Raw genomic sequence first — 19,814 nt, 5'->3', positions numbered from 1 at the left:
GGTGTGGCAGAAATAGCTGAATCCACCAATTTGAAGGGGTGTCCACATACTTTTGTATATATAGTGTATCTACTAGGGGTAACCCACGGTTCAGTACGCATTTCGGTTTTGGGGTCGCATTTCGATACAGTTTAAATGGCATTCACAATGTTGCTTGCATTGTCTATTGGGCCTCTCAAGTTTCCACTCTGATGGTGTGTTTGTAACCATGTGGGAGGTGGGAATTTACTAGTTGTGAAGTCGTAAATACCATTTGGATGCTTTCATGTGATTTGAACTCGTTGAGAAACCCAGATTGGCTAATTGCCAACAAGCTGCGCCAACAATAAACTAAAAGTACAGATATTATGCTTGTAAATCAATTTTAAAGTTTATAAAATGCATTAATAGATTGCTTTTTATAAATAATATTTTGTTGCATTTAATTGGCGAAAATGCTGTTATAGAGGCCATTTCCTAGTAGTTGGCGTCAGAGGTCACCATGTGGGAGAAGTGGATGCTCACGGTGATAGACGAGTTTCCCACTAGTAATTACCAGTTGGAGTGCCGTTCAAGTGGCTTTTTCCCAGTCCTATGTGGTAAATTCCCACTTCCCACTTGGCTGCGAACGCAGCATGACACCGCCTCCTTCGGCGCCTGGTGGGCCCGTGCTATCCGGGATCTTTGGGATGTCCCTACCATGTAAAATGTCCCTACATTGTAAAATGGTAAAGAGTTTTCAGGTTAGGTAACGGTAGGGGGTTAAGGATATAGGGTTTAGAGTATGGACGTCCCAAGGATGCCGGATAGCACGGACCGTGCCAGATGCGCACTTGTGACTCTCATAAAGGAGGCGTGTCGGCAGCTCCATAGACTATTCTCGTTGAGCGCGGCGACATATGTTAACGTTTTATCCCACAGCTCTCTGTACATCGCCTTTGTAATAATCTACTGAGAAGCCAAAATGTTCCCAAACTGGAGATGTAAATGATGATGGAGGATCCTGTTGGTTTATCGACCCCACCTCTCGTCGTCATACAGAACTAGTTTCCGGCTGCGCCTCACAAAAGGACCGTTTGAAATACCCAGTTAGAAGTTGTTTTATAACGTGCATACCTCGTTGTTTTAACCGAATAGCCTGAATTGGGTTTTTTTTCAGCACAGATTTACTCAAGATGCATACAACGCAGTGTAGACATAACGGTTTTATTTTTGTAAATGTTTTTTTGTTATGTATTCAGTCGGGTTCACAGTGCGGACCGAACCGAGGTCCCCGAACCGAACGAATACATTACACCCCTAATATATCCTATCTATATTCTACATATCTATAGATCTACCCTCGTATGAGAGACGACAGCACCAGATCCAAGTAATGCAGCAACTGTAACACACTATGTACATATTATAGTTACAGATGACATTATTCAGGGACGTCAGGTTAGAGCGTTGGACTAGTAACCGAAAAGTTGCAAGTTCAAATCCCCAAGCTGACAAGGTAAAAATCTGTCGTTCTTCCCCTGAACAAGGCAGTTAACCCACTGTTCTTAGGCCGTCATTGAAAATTAAGAATTTGTTCTTAACTGACTTGCCTAGTTAAATAAGGGTTCAATTAAAAAAATATTCAGATTCCACTCAAGCTACAAGTCCAAAATAATGCAGCAACTTTGACATCATACTCACTCACCCAGAACCCTTAAACGCCTGCAGACAATAATCTTACCAAGAAGACTTCTCCACATAACATGCTCCCAAAAAATAAATGTCTATTTGGATTCTTTTGCACTAATAGATTATACAAAACATATTTTTAATATAATCACCATCTTTGCATCACCAATCGTTTCAAATAGTTGTTTTTTTCTTCTTTCTATTTAGTAGCTACAGGTCCATTCCCTTCTCATTCTGAGCCCTCACACCCCGTTTATTTCTGTTGGATTGTTTAACATTGAAGTAGATATAGGAGGTTTGGTTTTACTGCTTTGATTAACTCTGCTGGTTGCTTAGCATGGGTTGTCTGTTGTTGCCGGGGTCACCGTTAATGATTAACTCTGCTGGTTGCTTAGCATGGGTTGTCTGTTGTTGCCGGGGTCACCGTTAATGAAGATCTTTCTGCTTCCGGGTCATCTTGGCCCAAAGAGAGGCTAACTTCCTTTCTGTCTGTGTCACTGGTGCTGCTTGACTGTGCCACCCCCTGCTACACTCCTAACACCCTGTCCTTACCCCCTACCCTTCCTGTGTTGAGCCCATTTCACCTCTCCCCATCTCCTAACACCCTGTCCTTACCCCCTACCCCTCCTGTGTTGAGCCCATTTCAACTCTCCCCATCTCCTAACGCCCTGTCCTTACATTTACATTTAAGTCATTTAGCAGACGCTCTTATCCAGAGCGACTTACAAATTGGTGCATTCACCTTATAATATCCAGTGGAACAACCACTTTACAATAGTGCATCTAAATCTTACCCCCTACCCCTCCTGTGTTGAGCCCATTTCACCTCTCCCCATCTCCTAACGCCCTGTCCTGACCCCCTACCCCTCCTGTGTTGAGCCCATTTCAACTCTCCCCATCTCCTAACACCCTGTCCTGACCCCCTACCCCTCCTGTGTTGAGCCCATTTCAACTCTCCCCATCTCCTAACGCCCTGTCCTGACCCCCTACCCCTCCTGTGTTGAGCCCATTTCAACTCTCCCCATCTCCTAACGCCCTGTCCTTACCCCCTCTCCCTCCTGTGATGGGCCCATTTCACCTCTCCCCATCTCCTAACACCCTGTCCTTACCCCCTCTCCCTCCTGTGATGGGCCCATTTCACCTCTCCCCATCTCCTAACACCCTGTCCTGACCCCCTACCCCTCCTGTGTTGAGCCCATTTCACCTCTCCCCATCTCCTAACCATTCCTCCCTGTCTCTCTACTCCTCTATCTTCTCCCCTCCACACTCCCTCCCTTCACTCCTCCACACTCCCTCCCTTCCTTCCTCCACACTCCCTCCCTTCCTTCCCTTCCCTCCAAGCTTCATCTCAGCTGTACTAACACAGAGCATCCTGTCTGTCTGTCTATGACACTGGTATATGCTATAGTATGTTGTTAAACTGAGAGGATGGGTGAACATGGTCCCTGGGCCTCCCATTAGTACCAGAGCCTGTTTAATCATTAAGTGAAGTATATTCCTTACTCTCTTGATTTTCCTGTATAGGAAAGCTGTTTATACAAACCAAGAATGATTTCCTCCATTAGCCTAGCTACACTTAATAATCAGCTAAATGTATCGAGACTGCTAGATTATTTCACTGATACTGTTATGGCTTCACGTGATGCTAATCTGATACTGTTATGGCTTCACGTGATGCTGATCTGATACTGTTATGGCTTCACGTGATGCTAATCTGATACTGTTATGGCTTCACGTGATGCTGATCTGATACTGTTATGGCTTCACGTGATGCTAATCTGGGTGCCAGTCTGTTGTTATGACGGAAGGTCCAGGTAAAGGGTTACCCAGAGTGCATGCCGTTGAACTGACCTGTTATCTCCATCTCCCTCTCTCTCTCCATCAGTTGCAATTCTTGCACCAAATGCAGCAGCAAATGGCTATGAGGGGGGCGGGGTCTCTGGGGGCGTCGCCACGGCTACATACCGCCAGCCAACCAAGAAGTAAGAGGAAGAGGAGCACACCGCAGCCCCACCCCTAATCATGACGACCTCCTACACACACACACACACACTCATAAAATGAATGACCCTCAGCCATCAAGTGAGCAATGCCACGGCACCTCCCCAAATCATGGAGAGAAACCCCCCCTTCATGAAGACATGAATGATCCAAACTGCACTCTTTCCTCCCTCACTGTGGAGACTCTCTTCCCTCCCAACTCCCTCACTGTGGACTCTGTTGCCTCCCAACTCCCTCACTGTGGACTCTGTTGCCTCCCAACTCCCTCACTGTGGACTCTGTTGCCTCCCAACTCCCTCACTGTGGACTCTGTTGCCTCCCAACTCCCTCACTGTGGACTCTTCCCACCGAACTCCCTCACTGTGGAGACTCTCTTGCCCCCCCCCTGTCTCCCTCACTGTGGAGACTCTCTTGCCCCCCCCTGTCTCCCTCACTGTGGAGACTCTGTTGCCTCCCAACTCCCTCACTGTGGACTCTGTTGCCTCCCAACTCCCTCACTGTGGACTCTTCCCACCGAACTCCCTCACTGTGGAGACTCTCTTGCCCCCCCCTGTCTCCCTCACTGTGGAGACTCTCTTGCCCCCCCCTGTCTCCCTCACTGTGGAGACTCTCTTGCCTCCCAACTCCCCTCACTGTGGACTCTGTTGCCTCCCAACTCCCTCACTGTGGACTCTCTTGCCTCCCAACTCCCTCACTGTGGAGACTCTTGCCTCCCAACTCCCTCACTGTGGAGACTCTTGCCCCCCGTCTCCCTCACTGTGGAGACTCTCTTGCCCCCCGTCTCCCTCACTGTGGAGACTCTCTTGCCCCCCCTGTCTCCCTCACTGTGGAGACTCTTGCCTCCCCTGTCTCCCTCACTGTGGAGACTACAGGCAAAAATACTTATTGTTTGTCTTTTTGTAGCTGAGAGAAGATGAAATGTATCATGTAATAATGGATAACACTTTCACCCAGCAGCATAACACGTTATGTCACGGTCATAACCATGCCATAACACTGTCATGACACATATTTAGACCTGTTGTGACATATATTGCGTTATATGGCTGGTTATGACACCTACATTAAGTGTCAAAACATTCCATTGCACCATAACCTACGTGTCAACAGTACATTTATGTTATAACATTTTCTGAAATTTACCATATTAAATATTAATTGTAATTGCGTACACATTGATGTCAGACCAAGTCCAATGCTCTGTTGCTGATGACTCGGATGAAAGCAGGAGCAGGACAAGACACCCTCTTTGTGACTGACATAAGGACATCTACGTGAAAGGACTGACTATGACGGTCATAATGCTTCATGAGTGTCATAAAGTGTATTTTCTACAATAAAAAAAAAAAAACATGACTATAAAGAATTCATTACAACAAAGAATTTAAAAAAAATTAAAAATAAACTTGGCCTGGGAATTATTATTTTTTTATTTAGTGTGGGTTTTGACATTTATGCAGGGGTCATAGCCAGCCATAACATAATGCAATATGTCACAACAGGTGTAAATATATGGGTCATGACAGTGTTATGACACTGGGTGTCAAGTAAAAGTGTTACCAATAATGATTTTGGTTGGTATGGCCGGGCGTGTGAGCCTGAACCGGGTTGTCCCGACGACCATAGAACGGTTTTTTGTTTTTTTTAGAAACAGAACCTGCCGTTTTTAAAAGAACCTATTTTTGAAATGTGTTAGAAAATGAAGATGGGTTCTTTTGTTTAGTGGGAGGGGTTTCCTACCCTACTGCTGTCCTGTCATGTCCCCGTATCATGCCACTGTGTCCTCTATGGTGACTCAAACAGAGCCAAACTCATGGACGGACACTGACTGCACGGCACAACTCCGAAGACTCCTCGTGAACGACCGTGCCTGATTCTCCAATGGTTTTGGGTGCATCTGAAAATAGTACATTATTCCCTTCATAGTGCACTACTTTTGATCAGGCTCTGGTTAAAACTAGTGCACTATGTAGGAAATAGAGTGCCATTTACGGTCACAGAATAGCTCTCTCTGCGGGAAGATAATCTTGACTCTGATTGGATGATCATGACGCTGAACACAACAGAGTACTTGTTTTCCCGGCATGCAAGTGCGTTTTTCATACGGCATTTTCTTGTACTAGTGGGGACGGCTGGGCAGTCAAGAACAAGTGTATATTTGTGTGTGACATTTCTGGGATACTGAGGCAGAATGTTTTAAAATGGTCTTTATCAGCAGTTTATTGTGATAAAGAAAATATATATATTGACAGGAAAATACAACTTTTAGAGAAAAAACGTGTGTGTGTTTATTTCGGTGTCTTGGCGCTCTGTATGACTTTGTCGATGAGTTTGCGGACCTCCTTATGTCTCGTCGTGGCTCGGCTGATACAATTCTGAAGCTTCTCACCTGATAATGATGTACCACCTGGAAAAGATGCAACAGAGGAGAGTGTTCAGACAACAGCTGACCCGTGAACTTGAGTTATTTTTAAGAGATCAGAAAGTATTCACACCCCTTGACTTATTCCACATTGTTGTTACAGCCTGAATTCAAAATGGATGAAACTCATTTCTTTCCTCACACAGCTACACACAATATCCCATAATGATAAAGTGAAAATGTTTTTAGACATTTTTTGCAAATTTGAAAATGAAATACAGAATTCTTTATTTTATTCACACCCGTAAGTCAATAAAAAAAATCACCTGTGGCAGTGATTACAGCTGTGAGTCTTTCTGGGTAAGTCCAAGAGCTTTGCACAATATTATTTTCAAGCTCTGTCAAGTTGTTTGTCATTACTAGACAGCCATTTTCAAGTCTTGAGATGGATTTATGCTGATTTTAATTCAAAACTGTAACTGGGCCACTCGGGAACATTCAATGTCTTAGTAACTCCAGTGTATATTTGGTCTTGTGTTGTAGGTTATTGTCCTGCTGAAAGGTGAATCTCTCTCACAGTGTCTGTTGGAAAGCAGACAACCAGGTTTTCCTCTAGGATTTTGCCTGTGCTTAGCTCCATTCTGTTTCTTTTTATCCCCCCCCCCAAAAAAAACTCCCTAGTCCTTGTCGATGACAAGCATACCCATAACATGATGCAGCTACCACCATGAAGAGTGATTCTCAGTGATGTGTTGGCTTGCCCCAAACATAATGGTTAGTATTGTCGCAGTTTTACTTTAGTGCCTTGTTGCAATCATTTTTATTCTTCCTCAGTTTAATGGCTGTGATAGGAGAAAACAAACTTCTTTTTAAATTCACCATTGGTGAAATCCCTCTCCGGCAACTGAGTTAGGAAGGACACCTGTATCTTTGTGTTGACCAGGAGTATTGATACACCATCTGAAGTGTAATTAATAACTTCACCCTACTCAAAGGGATATTCAATGTCTGCTTTTTTTTTTTACCCATCTTCCAATAGGTGACCTTCTTTGCGAGGCATTGGAAAACCTCCCTGGTCTTTGTAATTCACTGATCGACAGAGGGACCTTACATATACTGTAATTGTATATGTGGGGTACAGCGATGAGGTAGTCAAATCACAAACATTATTATTGCACACAGAGTGACTCCATGCAACTTATTAAGCATATTTCTCTCCTGAACTTATTGATTTAAGACATTTCAGCTTTTCATTTGTAAACATTCCTAAATAGATAATTCCACTTTGAAATTATGGGGTATTGTGTCTAGGACAGTGATAATCTTAATAATTATTATTTTTATTTTTTATCAGGCTATAAACACAAAAATGTGAAAAAGTAAAGTGGTCTGAATACCCCCGAATGCACTGTATATTGGGGAAGGGGTTTAGGCTTGTTTTGGGACTGGGTTGAGAAGAGTGGATTTGGTTCTGGGCAGTGAAGACTAGGGAGGGGCTAACAATAAATATTTCAAATGTTATTCGCCAAATACAACAGGTGTAGAACTTACCATTAAATGCTTACTTACAAGCCCTTAAAAACAACAGTGTAGTTAAGAAAATATAACTAAATAACAGTAGCGAAGCCATATAAAGGGGGTACCAGTTAGTTGAGGTAATATGTACATGTAGGTAGGGTTATTAAAGTGACCTATGCATAGATAATAACAGAGTAGCAGGAGCGAAGAAAAAAAAAAGGGGTCAATGAAAATAGCCGGTCACCATTTCATCAACAGTTCAGCAGTCTTATGGCTTGGGGGTAGAAGCTGTTAAGGAGCCTTTTGGTCCTAGACTTGGCGCTCCGGTACCGCTTGCCGTGCGGTAGCAGAGAGAACAGTCTATGACTTAGATGGCTGGAATCTTTGACAATTTTTAGGGCCTTCCTCTGACACCGCCTGGTATAGAGGTATTGGATGGCAGAAAGCTTTGCCCCAGTGATGTACTGGGCTGTAAGCATTACCCTCTGTAGCGCCTTATGGTCGGATGATGAGCAGTTGCCATACCAGGCGGTGATGCAACTAGTCAGGGTGCTCTCGATGGTGCAGCTGTAAAACATTTTGAGGATCTGGGGACCCATGACAAATCTTTTCAGTCTCCTGAGGGGGAATGAGCTTTGTCGTGCCCTCTTCACGACTGTCTTGGTGTGTTTGGACCATGTTAGTTTGTTGGTGATGTGGACACCGAGGAACTTGAAGCTCTCAACCTGCTCCACTGTAGCCCCATCAATGTGAACGGGGGCGTGCTCAGTCCTCTTCCTGTAGTCCACGATCAGTTCCTTTGTCTTGCTCATGTTGAGGGAGAGGTTGTTGTCCTGGCACCACACTGCCAGGTCTCTGACCTCCCTATAGGCTGTCTCATCGTTGTCTGTGATCAGCCCTACCACCATTGTGTCATCGGCAAACTTGATGTTGCAGTGTGCTTGGCCACGCAGTCTATGGGTGAACAGGGAGTACAGGAGGGGACTAAGCACACACCCCTGAGGGGCCCAGGTGTTAAGGATCAACGTGGCAGATGTGTTGCTACCTACCCTTACCACCTGGGGGTGGCCCGTCAGGAAGTCCAGGATCCAGTTGCAGAAGGAGGTGTTTAGTCCCAGGATCCTTAGCTGAGTGATGAGCTTTAAGGGCACTATGGGGTTGAACGCTGAGCTGTAGTCAATGAAAAGCATTTTCACGTAGGTGTTTATTTTGTCCAGGTGGGAAAGGGCAGTGTGGAGTGCAATAGAGATTGCGTTATCTGTGGATGTGTAGGGGCTGTATTGGAATTGTAGTGGGTCTAGGGTTTCTGGGATGATGGTGTTGTGAGCCATGACCAGCCTTTTAAAGAATTTCATGGCTACAAATGTGAGTGCTACGGGTCGGTAGTCATTTGGTTAGAGCGTTGGGCCAGTAACCAGCAGGTAGCCTAGTGGTTAGAGCGTTGGGCCAGTAACCAGCAGGTAGCCTAGTGGTTAGAGCGTTGGGCCAGTAACCAGCAGGTAGCCTAGTGGTTAGAGCGTTGGGCCAGTAACCAGCAGGTAGCCTAGTGGTTAGAGCGTTGGGCCAGTAACCAGCAGGTAGCCTAGTGGTTAGAGCGTTGGGCCAGTAACCAGCAGGTAGCCTAGTGGTTAGAGCGTTGGGCCAGTAACCAGCAGGTAGCCTAGTGGTTAGAGCGTTGGGCCAGTAACCGAAACTGACAAGGTAAAAATCTGTCGTTCTGCCCTTGATCAAGGCAGTTAACCCACTGTTCCCCGGGCGCTGAAGATGTGGATGTCGATTACGGCAGGCCCGCCCGCACCTCTCTGATTCAGAGGGGTTGAGTTAAATGCGGAAGACACATTTCAGTTGGACAACTGACTAGGTATCCCCCTTTCCCTTTTCTCATTTAGGCAGAATACCTTGGTGTTCTTGGGCACAGGGACTATGAGGTATTACAGACTCAGTCAGGGAGAGGTTTGAAAATGTCAGTGAAGACACTTGCCAGTTGGTCAGCTCATGCTCTGAGTACACGTCCTGGTAATCGGTCTGTGGATGTTGACCTGTTTAAAGGTCTTACTCACATTGGCTACGGAGAGCGTGATCATACAGTCGTCTGGAAAAGCTGGTGCTCTCATGCATGTTTCAGTGTTGCTTGCCTCGAAGCGAGCATAGAGGACATTTAGCTCGTCTGGTAGGGTTGCGTCCCTGGGCAGCTCGTGGCTGGTTTTCCCTTTGTAATTGGTAATAGTTTGCAAGCCCTGCCACATCCAACGAGTGTCAGAACCAGTGTAGTAGGATTCAATCTTAGTCCTGTATTGACGTTTTACCTGTGATGGTTCGTCCGAGGGCGGGATTTCTTATAAGCGTCCGGATTAGTGTCTCGCTCCTTGAAAGCGGCACCTCTAGCCTTCAGCTCAGTGAGGATGTTTCCTGTAATCTATGGCCTCTGGTTGGGATATGTACATGCAGTCACTGTGGGGACAACATCAGATGATTTGGGTCTGGGTAGTGGCAAGGTAGTGGTAGATTTAGTACTGAGCAGTGATGACTAGGGAAAAAGCTAGAGATTGACAGGCGGGTTAGGGGACCAGGCAGCGTCTATAGGAGCGGTTAGGGGACTAGACAGTCTGGTTCTCTGACCTGGCTTGTGGAGGGCGCAGAGTCGCTCTTCCTCGTCTGTTACCACTGTGATTGTGGCTGTAGACAGGCTCTCTTCCTCAGCGGTGGGGTCGACAATCATTATAGAGCTACACAGGACAGACAACACAGTGGTCACCAACCAGTCGATCACAATCACCTGATCCATCTTCCAAGGCATTACTAGTCGATCACCAAACTTTTCTGCAGAAAAGCCAACGATAAAGACTTGCGCTTCTTTTTGTTGGCTTTGTGTTGCCCTGTTGGCAGTAGTTACACTTGGTTCAGAAGCCCTGTTGGCAGTAGTTACACTTGGTTCAGAAGCCCTGTTGGCAGTAGTTACACTTGGTTCAGAAGCCCTGTTGGCAGTAGTTACACTTGGTTCAGAAGCCCTGTTGGCAGTAGTTACACTTGGTTCAGAAGCCCTGTTGGCAGTAGTTACACTTGGTTCAGAAGCCCTGTTGGCAGTAGTTACACTTGGTTCAGAAGCCCTGTTGGCAGTAGTTACACTTGGTTCAGAAGCCCTGTTGGCAGTAGTTACACTTGGTTCAGAAGCCCTGTTGGCGGTAGTTACACTTGGTTCAGAAGCCCTGTTGGCAGTAGTTACACTTGGTTCAGAAGCCCTGTTGGCAGTAGTTACACTTGATTCAGAAGCCCTGTTGGCAGTAGTTACACTTGGTTCAGAAGCCCTGTTGGCGGTAGTTACACTTGGTTCAGAAGCCCTGTATCGATAGCCCTGCGGTTTTGTTATTATTAGCATCTCGTTGTGTTTATTTTAATATTGAGGAGTATTTCACTTTCTCTGGTCATAGGAACAACAGTAATTTGTGCCTGAGGTAGATGCAGTGTGACTTGAGTTTCTCCATCAGGTGGAAGACTGTGTCCCCTCTCTCTGGTCAGTCTCACCAGAGGAAAGGAAAGAGAGAGAAGGCAGGTACCGTGAGAGACAGACCCTCTGCTGCTCTCCTCCTTCACCTGAGACTAATGCCATGTTCAAAACACCTGGGAACTCTAAGACTTCCGACTTCAGTATGTTCAAGACAACTGGGAACTCGGGGGGGAAAGAAACGATATCCAACTGGGAAATCTCGTTTTGAACGGTTATCCAACTCAGTCGTAAAAATCTGCCATCTTTACAGATCTCCGACTTTCCGACCTAAAGACCACTGACGTACGGTTTGACCTTGTTGTTTTTCAAGTTGTCTTGAAAGCACCATGATCATCTGATGCAGGTACTATCAGTCCAGTAAAATAAAATAGCTCATTATTTGAAAAATATTTATATTTATGCTCAGGTGTGCCTCGCAAGTGCTACACCAACTGATCTAGTTCGTCATCAAAGCTCCAGTTTTGAAATAGAATATGCTGTGATAATGTATCAGGCCAGGCATATAGCCAATATGCTGTGATAATGCATCAGGCCAGGCATATAGCCAATATGCTGTGATAATGCATCAGGCCAGGCATATAGTCAATATGCTGTGATAATGCATCAGGCCAGGCATATAGTCAATATGCTGTGATAATGCATCAGGCCAGGCATATAGTCAATATGCTGTGATAATGCATCAGGCCAGGCATATAGTCAATATGCTGTGATAATGCATCAGGCCAGGCATATAGTCAATATGCTGTGATAATGCATCAGGCCAGGCATATAGTCAATATGCTGTGATAATGCATCAGGCCAGGCACATAGCCAATATGCTGTGATAATGCATCAGGCCAGGCACATAGCCAATATGCTGTGATAATGTATCAGGCCAGGCATATAGCCAATATGCTGTGATAATGTATCAGGCCAGGCATATAGCCAATATGCTGTGATAATGTATCAGGCCAGGCATATAGCCAATATGCTGTGATAATGTATCAGGCCAGGCATATAGCCAATATGCTGTGATAATGTATCAGGCCAGGCATATAGCCAATATGCTGTGATAATGCATCAGGCCAGGCATATAGCCAATATGCTGTGATAATGTATTAGACCTACTGCACGGTTAATGGTATATTTTTTAAGTCATAAAAAAAAAAAAAAAATTGTAGCAGCAGATCTCGGATGTTTTTTTTTTACTGTGAAAGTGATCTTGACTCAGAAAATGTTGGTGACCACTGATATAATACACATCTACGATAACTCGCATCACAATAAGTCCATAGTAAATCATTATAATTCACATAGTTTAAAAATGAAGCTGAAAATCTCCTTTCTGGGCGTGAAATAAAAACAGGAAACGGTCCTGAGTGATGGTGAATGAAAGACACTCACTCGTCAAACACGATGAAAGAGGCTCCTACGGGGTGTTTGTGGATGTTCAGACTTCTCCTGCTCTCCAGGTTCACCTCAGGAGCCTCTGTCTCTTTGTTGACTGTCACCTCTGGGAGACGTGCTGAGTGAAACCAGGGACAATAACATTATATATTATAGCAAAACACCAAAACACCGAATTCCTCATTTTCCCTAAGGTCATACTAAGAAAATGATGTACCGTAAATTCCGGACTATAAACCGCAACTTTTTTCCCCAGGCGTTTAACCTCGCGGCTTAAACAATGACACGGCTAATATATGGATTTTTCCCGCTTTCAACATTTTTTTTCTCAAAAAAAAAATAAACACATTCTATGATGTGCTCAGTATTCTGGCGGCATGAAGCTCTCATTAGACCAATGAAATTGCCGAACGGGTTAAGGTCAAACAACTTTTTTGTTTACTGTTTAGATTAAATCGAGCGCTCTCAAACTTCCCATCATTCTGATTACGGTAGTCATTTTGTCACCCTCATCATGGCAAAGACACGGAGAAATGCATATGATGCAGCTTTCAAGTTGAAGGCGATTGATCTGGCTGTTGGAAAAGGAAATAGAGCTGCTGCACGGGAGCTTGGTCTTAATGGGTCGATGATAAGACGTTGGAAACAGCAGCGTGAGGAATTGACTCAGTGCAAAAGACAACTAAAGCTTACTGCTAATTATTTATTTTTGTTACAAGCCGTGTTTCGTTAAAGCCTATTTATTTTTGTTACAAGCCGTGTTTCGTTAAAGCCTATTTATTTTTGTTACAAGCCGTGTTTCGTTAAAGCCTATTTATTTTTGTTACAAGCTGTGTTTCGTTAAAGCCTATTTATTTTTGTTACAAGCTGTGTTTCGTTAAAGCCTATTTATTTTTGTTACAAGCCGTGTTTCGTTAAAGCCTAATTATTTTTATTACAAGCCGTGTTTCGTTAAAGCCTATTTATTTTTGTTACAAGCCGTGTTTCGTTAAAGCCTGTGTAAAGTTAATTTGTTTCAATGTACCGGTAGGCACCTGCGGCTTATAGACATGTGCGGCTTATTTATGTTCAAAATAATATATATTTTTTTTAATTGAGTGGGTGTGGCTTATATTCAGGTGCGCTTAATAGTCCGGAAATTACGGTACAGCCATAAGGTCAATACGATCAGACAGGATACTCTAAGACAGGAAGTGACACAGTGTCACAGACAGGATCTGAACCTGGGTCTCCAACGGGGGGGAGAAACCAGAGAGTCTTGACTGCCAGACCAAGACGAAAATCCTCCTGACACTGGTTTTGGGTTACCACCAGAAATCCTGAGCCACAGTCATGTACACGACAACAGCACGGTGAAAACGTTAGTCGGATTACGTCACAAAAGGTTTTGTCTGTTGGAAATGCTTGGTTTTTTTCTCTCGTTACGAAACATTTTCTGTTGAAAAATGTTTTGCAACGCAATCTGACTAATGAATAGACCCCAGGTCTCACCGTTCTTAAGAGCAGCCAGCAGGGCGATGAGACAGGCGTCCAACAAGTTTCCATCGAAGTCCAGACACATGATGTCACAGTACAGGACCCAGCACAGCTGGGGAGCAGCAGAGCCAAGTATCAGAGTCACAGCTGAGAACTAGAATCAGTAACAGGCAATCTGAGGTCGCTGAGGTCAAGTTCAATTCCAATCAATTCTCTACAATGCTTTTCAACAAGGTACATTTGGAATGTGGTTTACTTTCTGAATTGCAATGGAATTGACCCCCAACCCTGGTAGACTATATGCATTAAGCTGTGAAAGTAAAACAGTGTGTAACAGTGCTCTCAGTGTGTCACATGGTGAAGTTATTAAACATAACTACCTTTCCTTTCACAATGCATAAGTCCTCTTTCTGGATGACGGCAGAGCTGCGAGGAAAAATTATGTTAAAAACATCCACGTAATAAACGACATTTGAAATGCCAGTAACCGTTTTAAGGCTTGTCAAACAGCTCTTACACTAAAAAAGGTATGGTCATCCTTTTCACAGTATTATTCAACCTTATAGTGTGGAGCTATACACGGAGTGGACAAAACATTAGGAACACCTGCTCTTTCCATGACAGACTTAGCAGGTGAAAGCGCTGAACCCTTATTGATGTCACGTGTTAAATCCACTTCAGTCAGTGTAGATGAAGGGGAGGAGACAGGTTAAAGAAGGATTTTTAAGCCTTGAAACAATTGAGACATAGATTATGTATGTGTGCCATTCAGAGGGTGAATGGGCAAGACATAATATATAAGTGCCTTTAAACGGGGTATGGTAGTAGGTGCCAGGCGCACAGGTTTGTGTCAAGAACTGCAACGCTGCTGGGTTTTTCACACTCAACAGTTTCCCGTGTGTATCAAGAATGGTCCATCACTCAAAGGACATCCAGCCAACTTGACACAACTGTGAGAAGCATTGGAGTCAACATGGGCCAGCATCCCTGTGGAACGCTTTAGACACCTTGTAGTGGCTGGAGTTTCATGCCCTGACGAATTGAGGCTGTTCTGAGGGCAAAAGGGGAGAGTGCAACTCAATATTAGGAAGGTGTTCTTAATATTTTGTACACTCAGTGTATATAAAAACAGGAAAATCATGTTTTTGACTGCGCTGGACCTTTAAATATACACTGTGTTACCTCTCTATGACATCAGCGATGAACTGGCTGGCGGCCTGAGCCCGTTCCCCAGGTGGTCCAGGACGGAACCGTGATGAACACAGAGGAGGCAGGTCTACATTGGGTACTGAGAGAGAGAGACAGGTCAAATACACAAACACACACAGACGTATACATACAGTATATACACACACACAGGTCAAATACACAGATACATACAGTATGTACACACACACACACACACACACAGGTCAAATACACAAACAGATACATACAGTATGTACACACACATGCTACTCAGCAAGGGAATGTAAAGTTGTTGAAACATTAACTAGTCATGTTTTTTGCTCTAGATCTTGGTAGAAATGCTATAAAGAAATTCCAAAAGGTAACTCTTCCACTTATTAGTTTTTCCACTTACCAATGTAACCTTTATTGGGTGCATCCACTGGTGGGTTTGCCAGTTCCTGTGGATAAAATACAACGGGGAATGAGTTGGGCTGTGAGGCTCACCAAAGTCCTGCTTTAGAGGTTTACTTGAGGAGAGGTTTACTATTCACCCCTTTGATGCCACACATGACTGTGGTGTTTCCAATCTTTACCAGGGCTGAGCCGTCTGCTGTGGATATAGAACCTGGAGAGAAGATGGAACAGGATGAGGGAGAGAGAGAGACACATGGGGGAGAGAGAGAGACAGACATGGGGGAGATGGAAGAGGATGAGAGAGAGAGAGAGACATGGGGGAGATGGAAGAGGATGAGAGAGACAGGAGAGATGGAAGAGGATGAGAGAGAGGGGAGATGGAAGAGGTGAGACAGACATGGGGGGAGATGGAAGAGGATGAGAGAGGAGAGACATGGGGGAGATGGAAGAGGATGAGAGAGAGAGAGAGACATGGGGGAGATGGAAGAGGATGAGAGAGAGAGACAGACATGGGGGAGATGGAAGAGGATGAGAGAGAGAGACAGACATGGGGGAGATGGAAGAGGATGAGAGAGAGAGAGACAGACATGGGGGAGATGGAAGAGGATGAGAGAGAGAGAGACAGACATGGGGGAGATGGAAGAGGATATGAGAGAGAGAGACATGGGGGAGATGGAAGAGGATGAGAGAGAGAGACATGGGGGAGATGGAAGAGGATATGACGAGAGAGACAGACATGGGGGAGATGGAAGAGGATATGACAGAGAGACGACATGGGGAGATGGAAGAGGATGAGAGAGAGACATGGGGGAGATGGAAGAGGATGAGAGAGACACATGGGGGAGATGGAAGAGGATGAGAGAGAGAGACAGACATGGGGGAGATGGAAGAGGATATGACAGAGAGAGACACATGGGGGAGATGGAAGAGGATGAGAGAGAGACACATGGGGGAGATGGAAGAGGATGAGAGAGACACATGGGGGAGATGGAAGAGGATGAGAGAGAGAGACATGGGGGAGATGGAAGAGGATGAGAGAGAGAGACATGGGGGAGATGGAAGAGGATATGACGGAGAGAGACACATGGGGGAGATGGAAGAGGATATGACAGAGAGACATGGGGGAGATGGAAGAGGATATGACAGAGAGAGACACATGGGGGAGATGGAAGAGGATATGACAGAGAGACACATGGGGAGATGGAAGAGGATGAGAGAGAGACATGGGGGAGATGGAAGAGGATGAGAGAGACACATGGGGGAGATGGAAGAGGATGAGAGAGAGAGACAGACATGGGGGAGATGGAAGAGGATATGACAGAGAGAGACACATGGGGGAGATGGAAGAGGATGAGAGAGAGACACATGGGGAGATGGAAGAGGATGAGAGAGACACATGGGGAGATGGAAGAGGATGAGAGAGAGAGACAGACATGGGGGAGATGGAAGAGGATGAGAGAGAGAGACAGACATGGGGGAGATGGAAGAGGATATGACGGAGAGACACATGGGGGAGATGGAAGAGGATATGACAGAGAGAGAGACATGGGGGAGATGGAAGAGGATATGACAGAGAGAGACAGACATGGGGGAGATGGAAGAGGATATGACAGAGAGAGAGAGACATGGGGGAGATGGAAGAGGATATGACAGAGAGAGACACATGGGGAGATGGAAGAGGATGAGAGAGAGAGACAGACATGGGGGAGATGGAAGAGGATGAGAGAGAGAGACAGACATGGGGGAGATGGAAGAGGATATGACAGAGAGAGACAGACATGGGGGAGATGGAAGAGGATGAGAGAGAGAGAGAGACATGGGGGAGATGGAAGAGGATATGAGAGAGAGAGACATGGGGAGATGGAAGAGGATATGAGAGAGAGAGAGACATGGGGGAGATGGAAGAGGATGAGAGAGAGAGAGACATGGGGGAGATGGAAGAGGATGAGAGAGAGAGAGAGACATGGGGAGATGGAAGAGGATATGACAGAGAGAGACATGGGGAGATGGAAGAGGATATGACGGAGAGAGACATGGGGGAGATGGAAGAGGATGAGAGAGAGAGAGAGACATGGGGGAGATGGAAGAGGATGTGAGAGAGAGACAGACATGGGGGAGATGGAAGAGGTATGAGAGAGAGAGACAGACATGGGGGAGATGGAAGAGGATGAGAGAGAGAGAGAGACATGGGGGAGATGGAAGAGGATATGACGGAGAGAGACATGGGGGAGATGGAAGAGGATATGACAGAGAGAGACATGGGGGAGATGGAAGAGGATATGACGGAGAGAGACATGGGGGAGATGGAAGAGGATATGACGGAGAGACAGACATGGGGGAGATGGAAGAGGATATGACAGAGAGAGACATGGGGGAGATGGAAGAGGATATGACAGAGAGAGACAGACATGGGGGAGATGGAAGAGGATATGACGGAGAGAGACACATGGGGGGGTAGAACTGATCACAGTTCAGTTGTTCTCACCTATATTCAATGTAGTGGTTCTGAATTCACCCAGCTCTCTTCCATCAGGACGGCAGTTCTCTTTCTGCAGAGAACAGTTCACCATTGCCATCATGGTTTGTTAAGGGAATCATATTCTAACAGTTCACCATTACTATCATGGTTTGTTAAGGGAATCATATTCTAACAGTTCACTATTACTATCATGGTTTGTTCAAGGAATCATATTCTAACAGTTCACCATTACCATCATGGTTTGTTCAGGGAATCATATTCTAACAGTTCACCATTACCATCATGGTTTGTTCAGGGAATCATATTCTAACAGTTCACTATTACTATCATGGTTAAGGGAATCACATTCTAACAGTTCACCATTACTATCATGGTTTGTTAAGGGAATCATATTCTAACAGTTCACCATTACCATCATGGTTTGTTCAGGGAATCACATCCTAGCAGTCAGTATCAAGTCCACATAACTAGTCTTACATTTACAAAGTGGGAAAGTCATGCGTAAGACAGAGGAGGCTGTTGAGGGGAGGACGGCTCATAATAATGTCTGGAATGGAACAAATGGAATTGGCATCAAACACCTGGAAACCATGGAAACCATGTGTTAGGTGTATTTGATACCATTCCACTCCAGCCATTACCACGAGCCCGTCCTCCCCAATTAAGGCCCCACCAACCTCCTGTGGTGTAAAACTGGACTACTAACCAAAAAACTCCGGTGGTATTCCAAGGGCTCAGCAGTTCTGGGGACAGAGATTCAATTAGTTGGTTAACTAGAATAACTGACTTCTTCTAAGTGACTAGCTAGCTAACGTTAGTAGTGCCAGTAGCCTGTAAGGTCTGTCGGTTTGGGAAACCGTTACTGGTTAGCCTAAACAGCTATTACACGATTAGCCTGCGTGTCGAACAAACCACTGTTCCTTGGGTAGTTTGGGTAGTCTTATCATTTCAGAGACATGTAAGAATCTCAGACCGTTCATAGAGACCATTTGATGAATGTAAAAATGCAAACTTACTTGAATCCAGCCGCCATGGTGTTTTTTGTTAACCACGTGGGTTCGTCCAATGTTCTGACGTCAGAACGGAAGCCCACAAAATTCATTTCGGTTCCTCGGGAAACCAAATTTATTAACAAGTGTTTCATTGTATCGCAAAGTTATAGCGATACCAGAGATCAACTTACACATTTAAGCCTTGAATTCATTCTTGTAAAATAAAAGGTTAGAAGACAAAGAATAATCGTTGCACACTTCGCCCTCCAAGCCAGCAGGGGTCCTAGTTTCATTCGATGTAAACAGCTTAGGTCTGTCTGGCATCGATTTGATGATGTGGTTTTCTGCAGGAACTTACTTCCGCGTAGGTGTTTCCCCGTGACTGGAAGTTCAATTCAAAACTGATCCGCCCGATACAATAATGGAAATTTTACGGCTATGATATTCTATCTTTGTCTCTCCTCAGAGTGTTTGTTAGAGATATTCGCCACGGAACAGTACAGTTAAAGTTATTTAGCAGGCTAACTAGCCACTGTTGCTAGCCACTCTCTCCTTACTGCAGGTGTTTGTCTATGCTACAGGGAATGGGAGAATGGATTGTCTATGTGAAATAATTCACTGTCTGGTTGCATTGGCAGTGGCTGCTTTGATCGTGGTAAGTGTTACACTTGCTACAGTATTTGTCTAGGTAATGGTGTATGTCAAAGTCTTGTCGTTCATTTTTGACAGGATACAGAACTGGATTTTGACAGGATACAGAATGTGTCCATCCAATCAATTAATCAGCCATATCTTTGAATACTAAGTAATATGCCTAAATGTCTTTGTTTACATATTGACCAGAATATAGAATCAATGGAA

At 45.0% G+C, this 19,814-nt stretch overlaps 3 protein-coding genes across 4 annotated transcripts in view; 2 read left to right on the top strand and 1 right to left on the bottom strand.

The window, feature by feature from the left end:
• supt20 (SPT20 homolog, SAGA complex component) overlaps positions 1 to 5,059 on the top strand; it is a 43,401-nt gene extending 38,342 nt beyond the window's left edge. The window contains 1 exon segment of the mRNA XM_045690212.1: positions 3,536 to 5,059. Within this exon segment, the coding sequence (XP_045546168.1) occupies positions 3,536 to 3,636 (101 nt within the window). The 3' untranslated portion in view covers positions 3,637 to 5,059.
• A 794-nt stretch (positions 5,060 to 5,853) lies between these two features.
• exosc8 (exosome component 8) lies at positions 5,854 to 19,247 on the bottom strand. Of its 2 annotated transcripts, XR_006757725.1 has the most exons (12): positions 18,978 to 19,247; positions 18,668 to 18,704; positions 17,968 to 18,031; positions 15,620 to 15,693; positions 15,481 to 15,526; positions 15,081 to 15,186; positions 14,279 to 14,324; positions 13,914 to 14,010; positions 12,420 to 12,540; positions 10,151 to 10,257; positions 9,838 to 9,982; positions 5,854 to 6,058 (listed from the first exon to the last, which is right to left on the bottom strand). XR_006757725.1 is itself a non-coding variant. In XM_045690213.1 (11 exons), exons 1-11 carry the CDS (start codon positions 19,103 to 19,105, stop codon positions 5,940 to 5,942), a joined length of 945 nt encoding a protein of 314 aa, XP_045546169.1. In that variant the 5' UTR covers positions 19,106 to 19,246; the 3' UTR covers positions 5,854 to 5,939. The 2 variants fall into 2 exon arrangements, 1 of the variants encoding a protein (XP_045546169.1); XM_045690213.1 differs by lacking the exon at positions 9,838 to 9,982 and having other exon boundaries at positions 18,978 to 19,246.
• Positions 19,248 to 19,290: 43 nt separating this feature from the next.
• Positions 19,291 to 19,814, top strand: part of alg5 (ALG5 dolichyl-phosphate beta-glucosyltransferase) — a 24,490-nt gene continuing 23,966 nt past the window's right edge. Inside the window, exon 1 of the mRNA XM_014129767.2 lies at positions 19,291 to 19,608. Within this exon, the coding sequence (XP_013985242.2) occupies positions 19,546 to 19,608 (63 nt within the window). The 5' untranslated portion in view covers positions 19,291 to 19,545. The remainder of the gene's footprint in view (positions 19,609 to 19,814) is intronic.

Source organism: Salmo salar, chromosome ssa11 (genome assembly GCF_905237065.1).
Source record: "Salmo salar chromosome ssa11, Ssal_v3.1, whole genome shotgun sequence".
Lineage (NCBI taxonomy): Eukaryota > Metazoa > Chordata > Actinopteri > Salmoniformes > Salmonidae > Salmo > Salmo salar.
This window is presented reverse-complemented; position numbering and strand designations above follow the sequence as displayed.

What these genes read in the sequence shown, in the direction of transcription:
- exosc8 (XM_045690213.1), bottom strand. Translation starts at nt 19,105, where the DNA reads ATGAAACACTTGTTAATAAATTTGGTTTCCCGAGGAACCGAAATGAAT. An exon ending in TCATGTGTGGCATCAAAGGG is followed by an intron (nt 15,527 to 15,619) that starts GTGAATAGTAAA and finishes TTTTATCCACAG; the next exon opens with GAACTGGCAAACCCACCAGT. An exon ending in TCTTTCATCGTGTTTGACGA is followed by an intron (nt 10,258 to 12,419) that starts GTGAGTGTCTTT and finishes TGTCCTGTGTAG; the next exon opens with CTCTATAATGATTGTCGACC.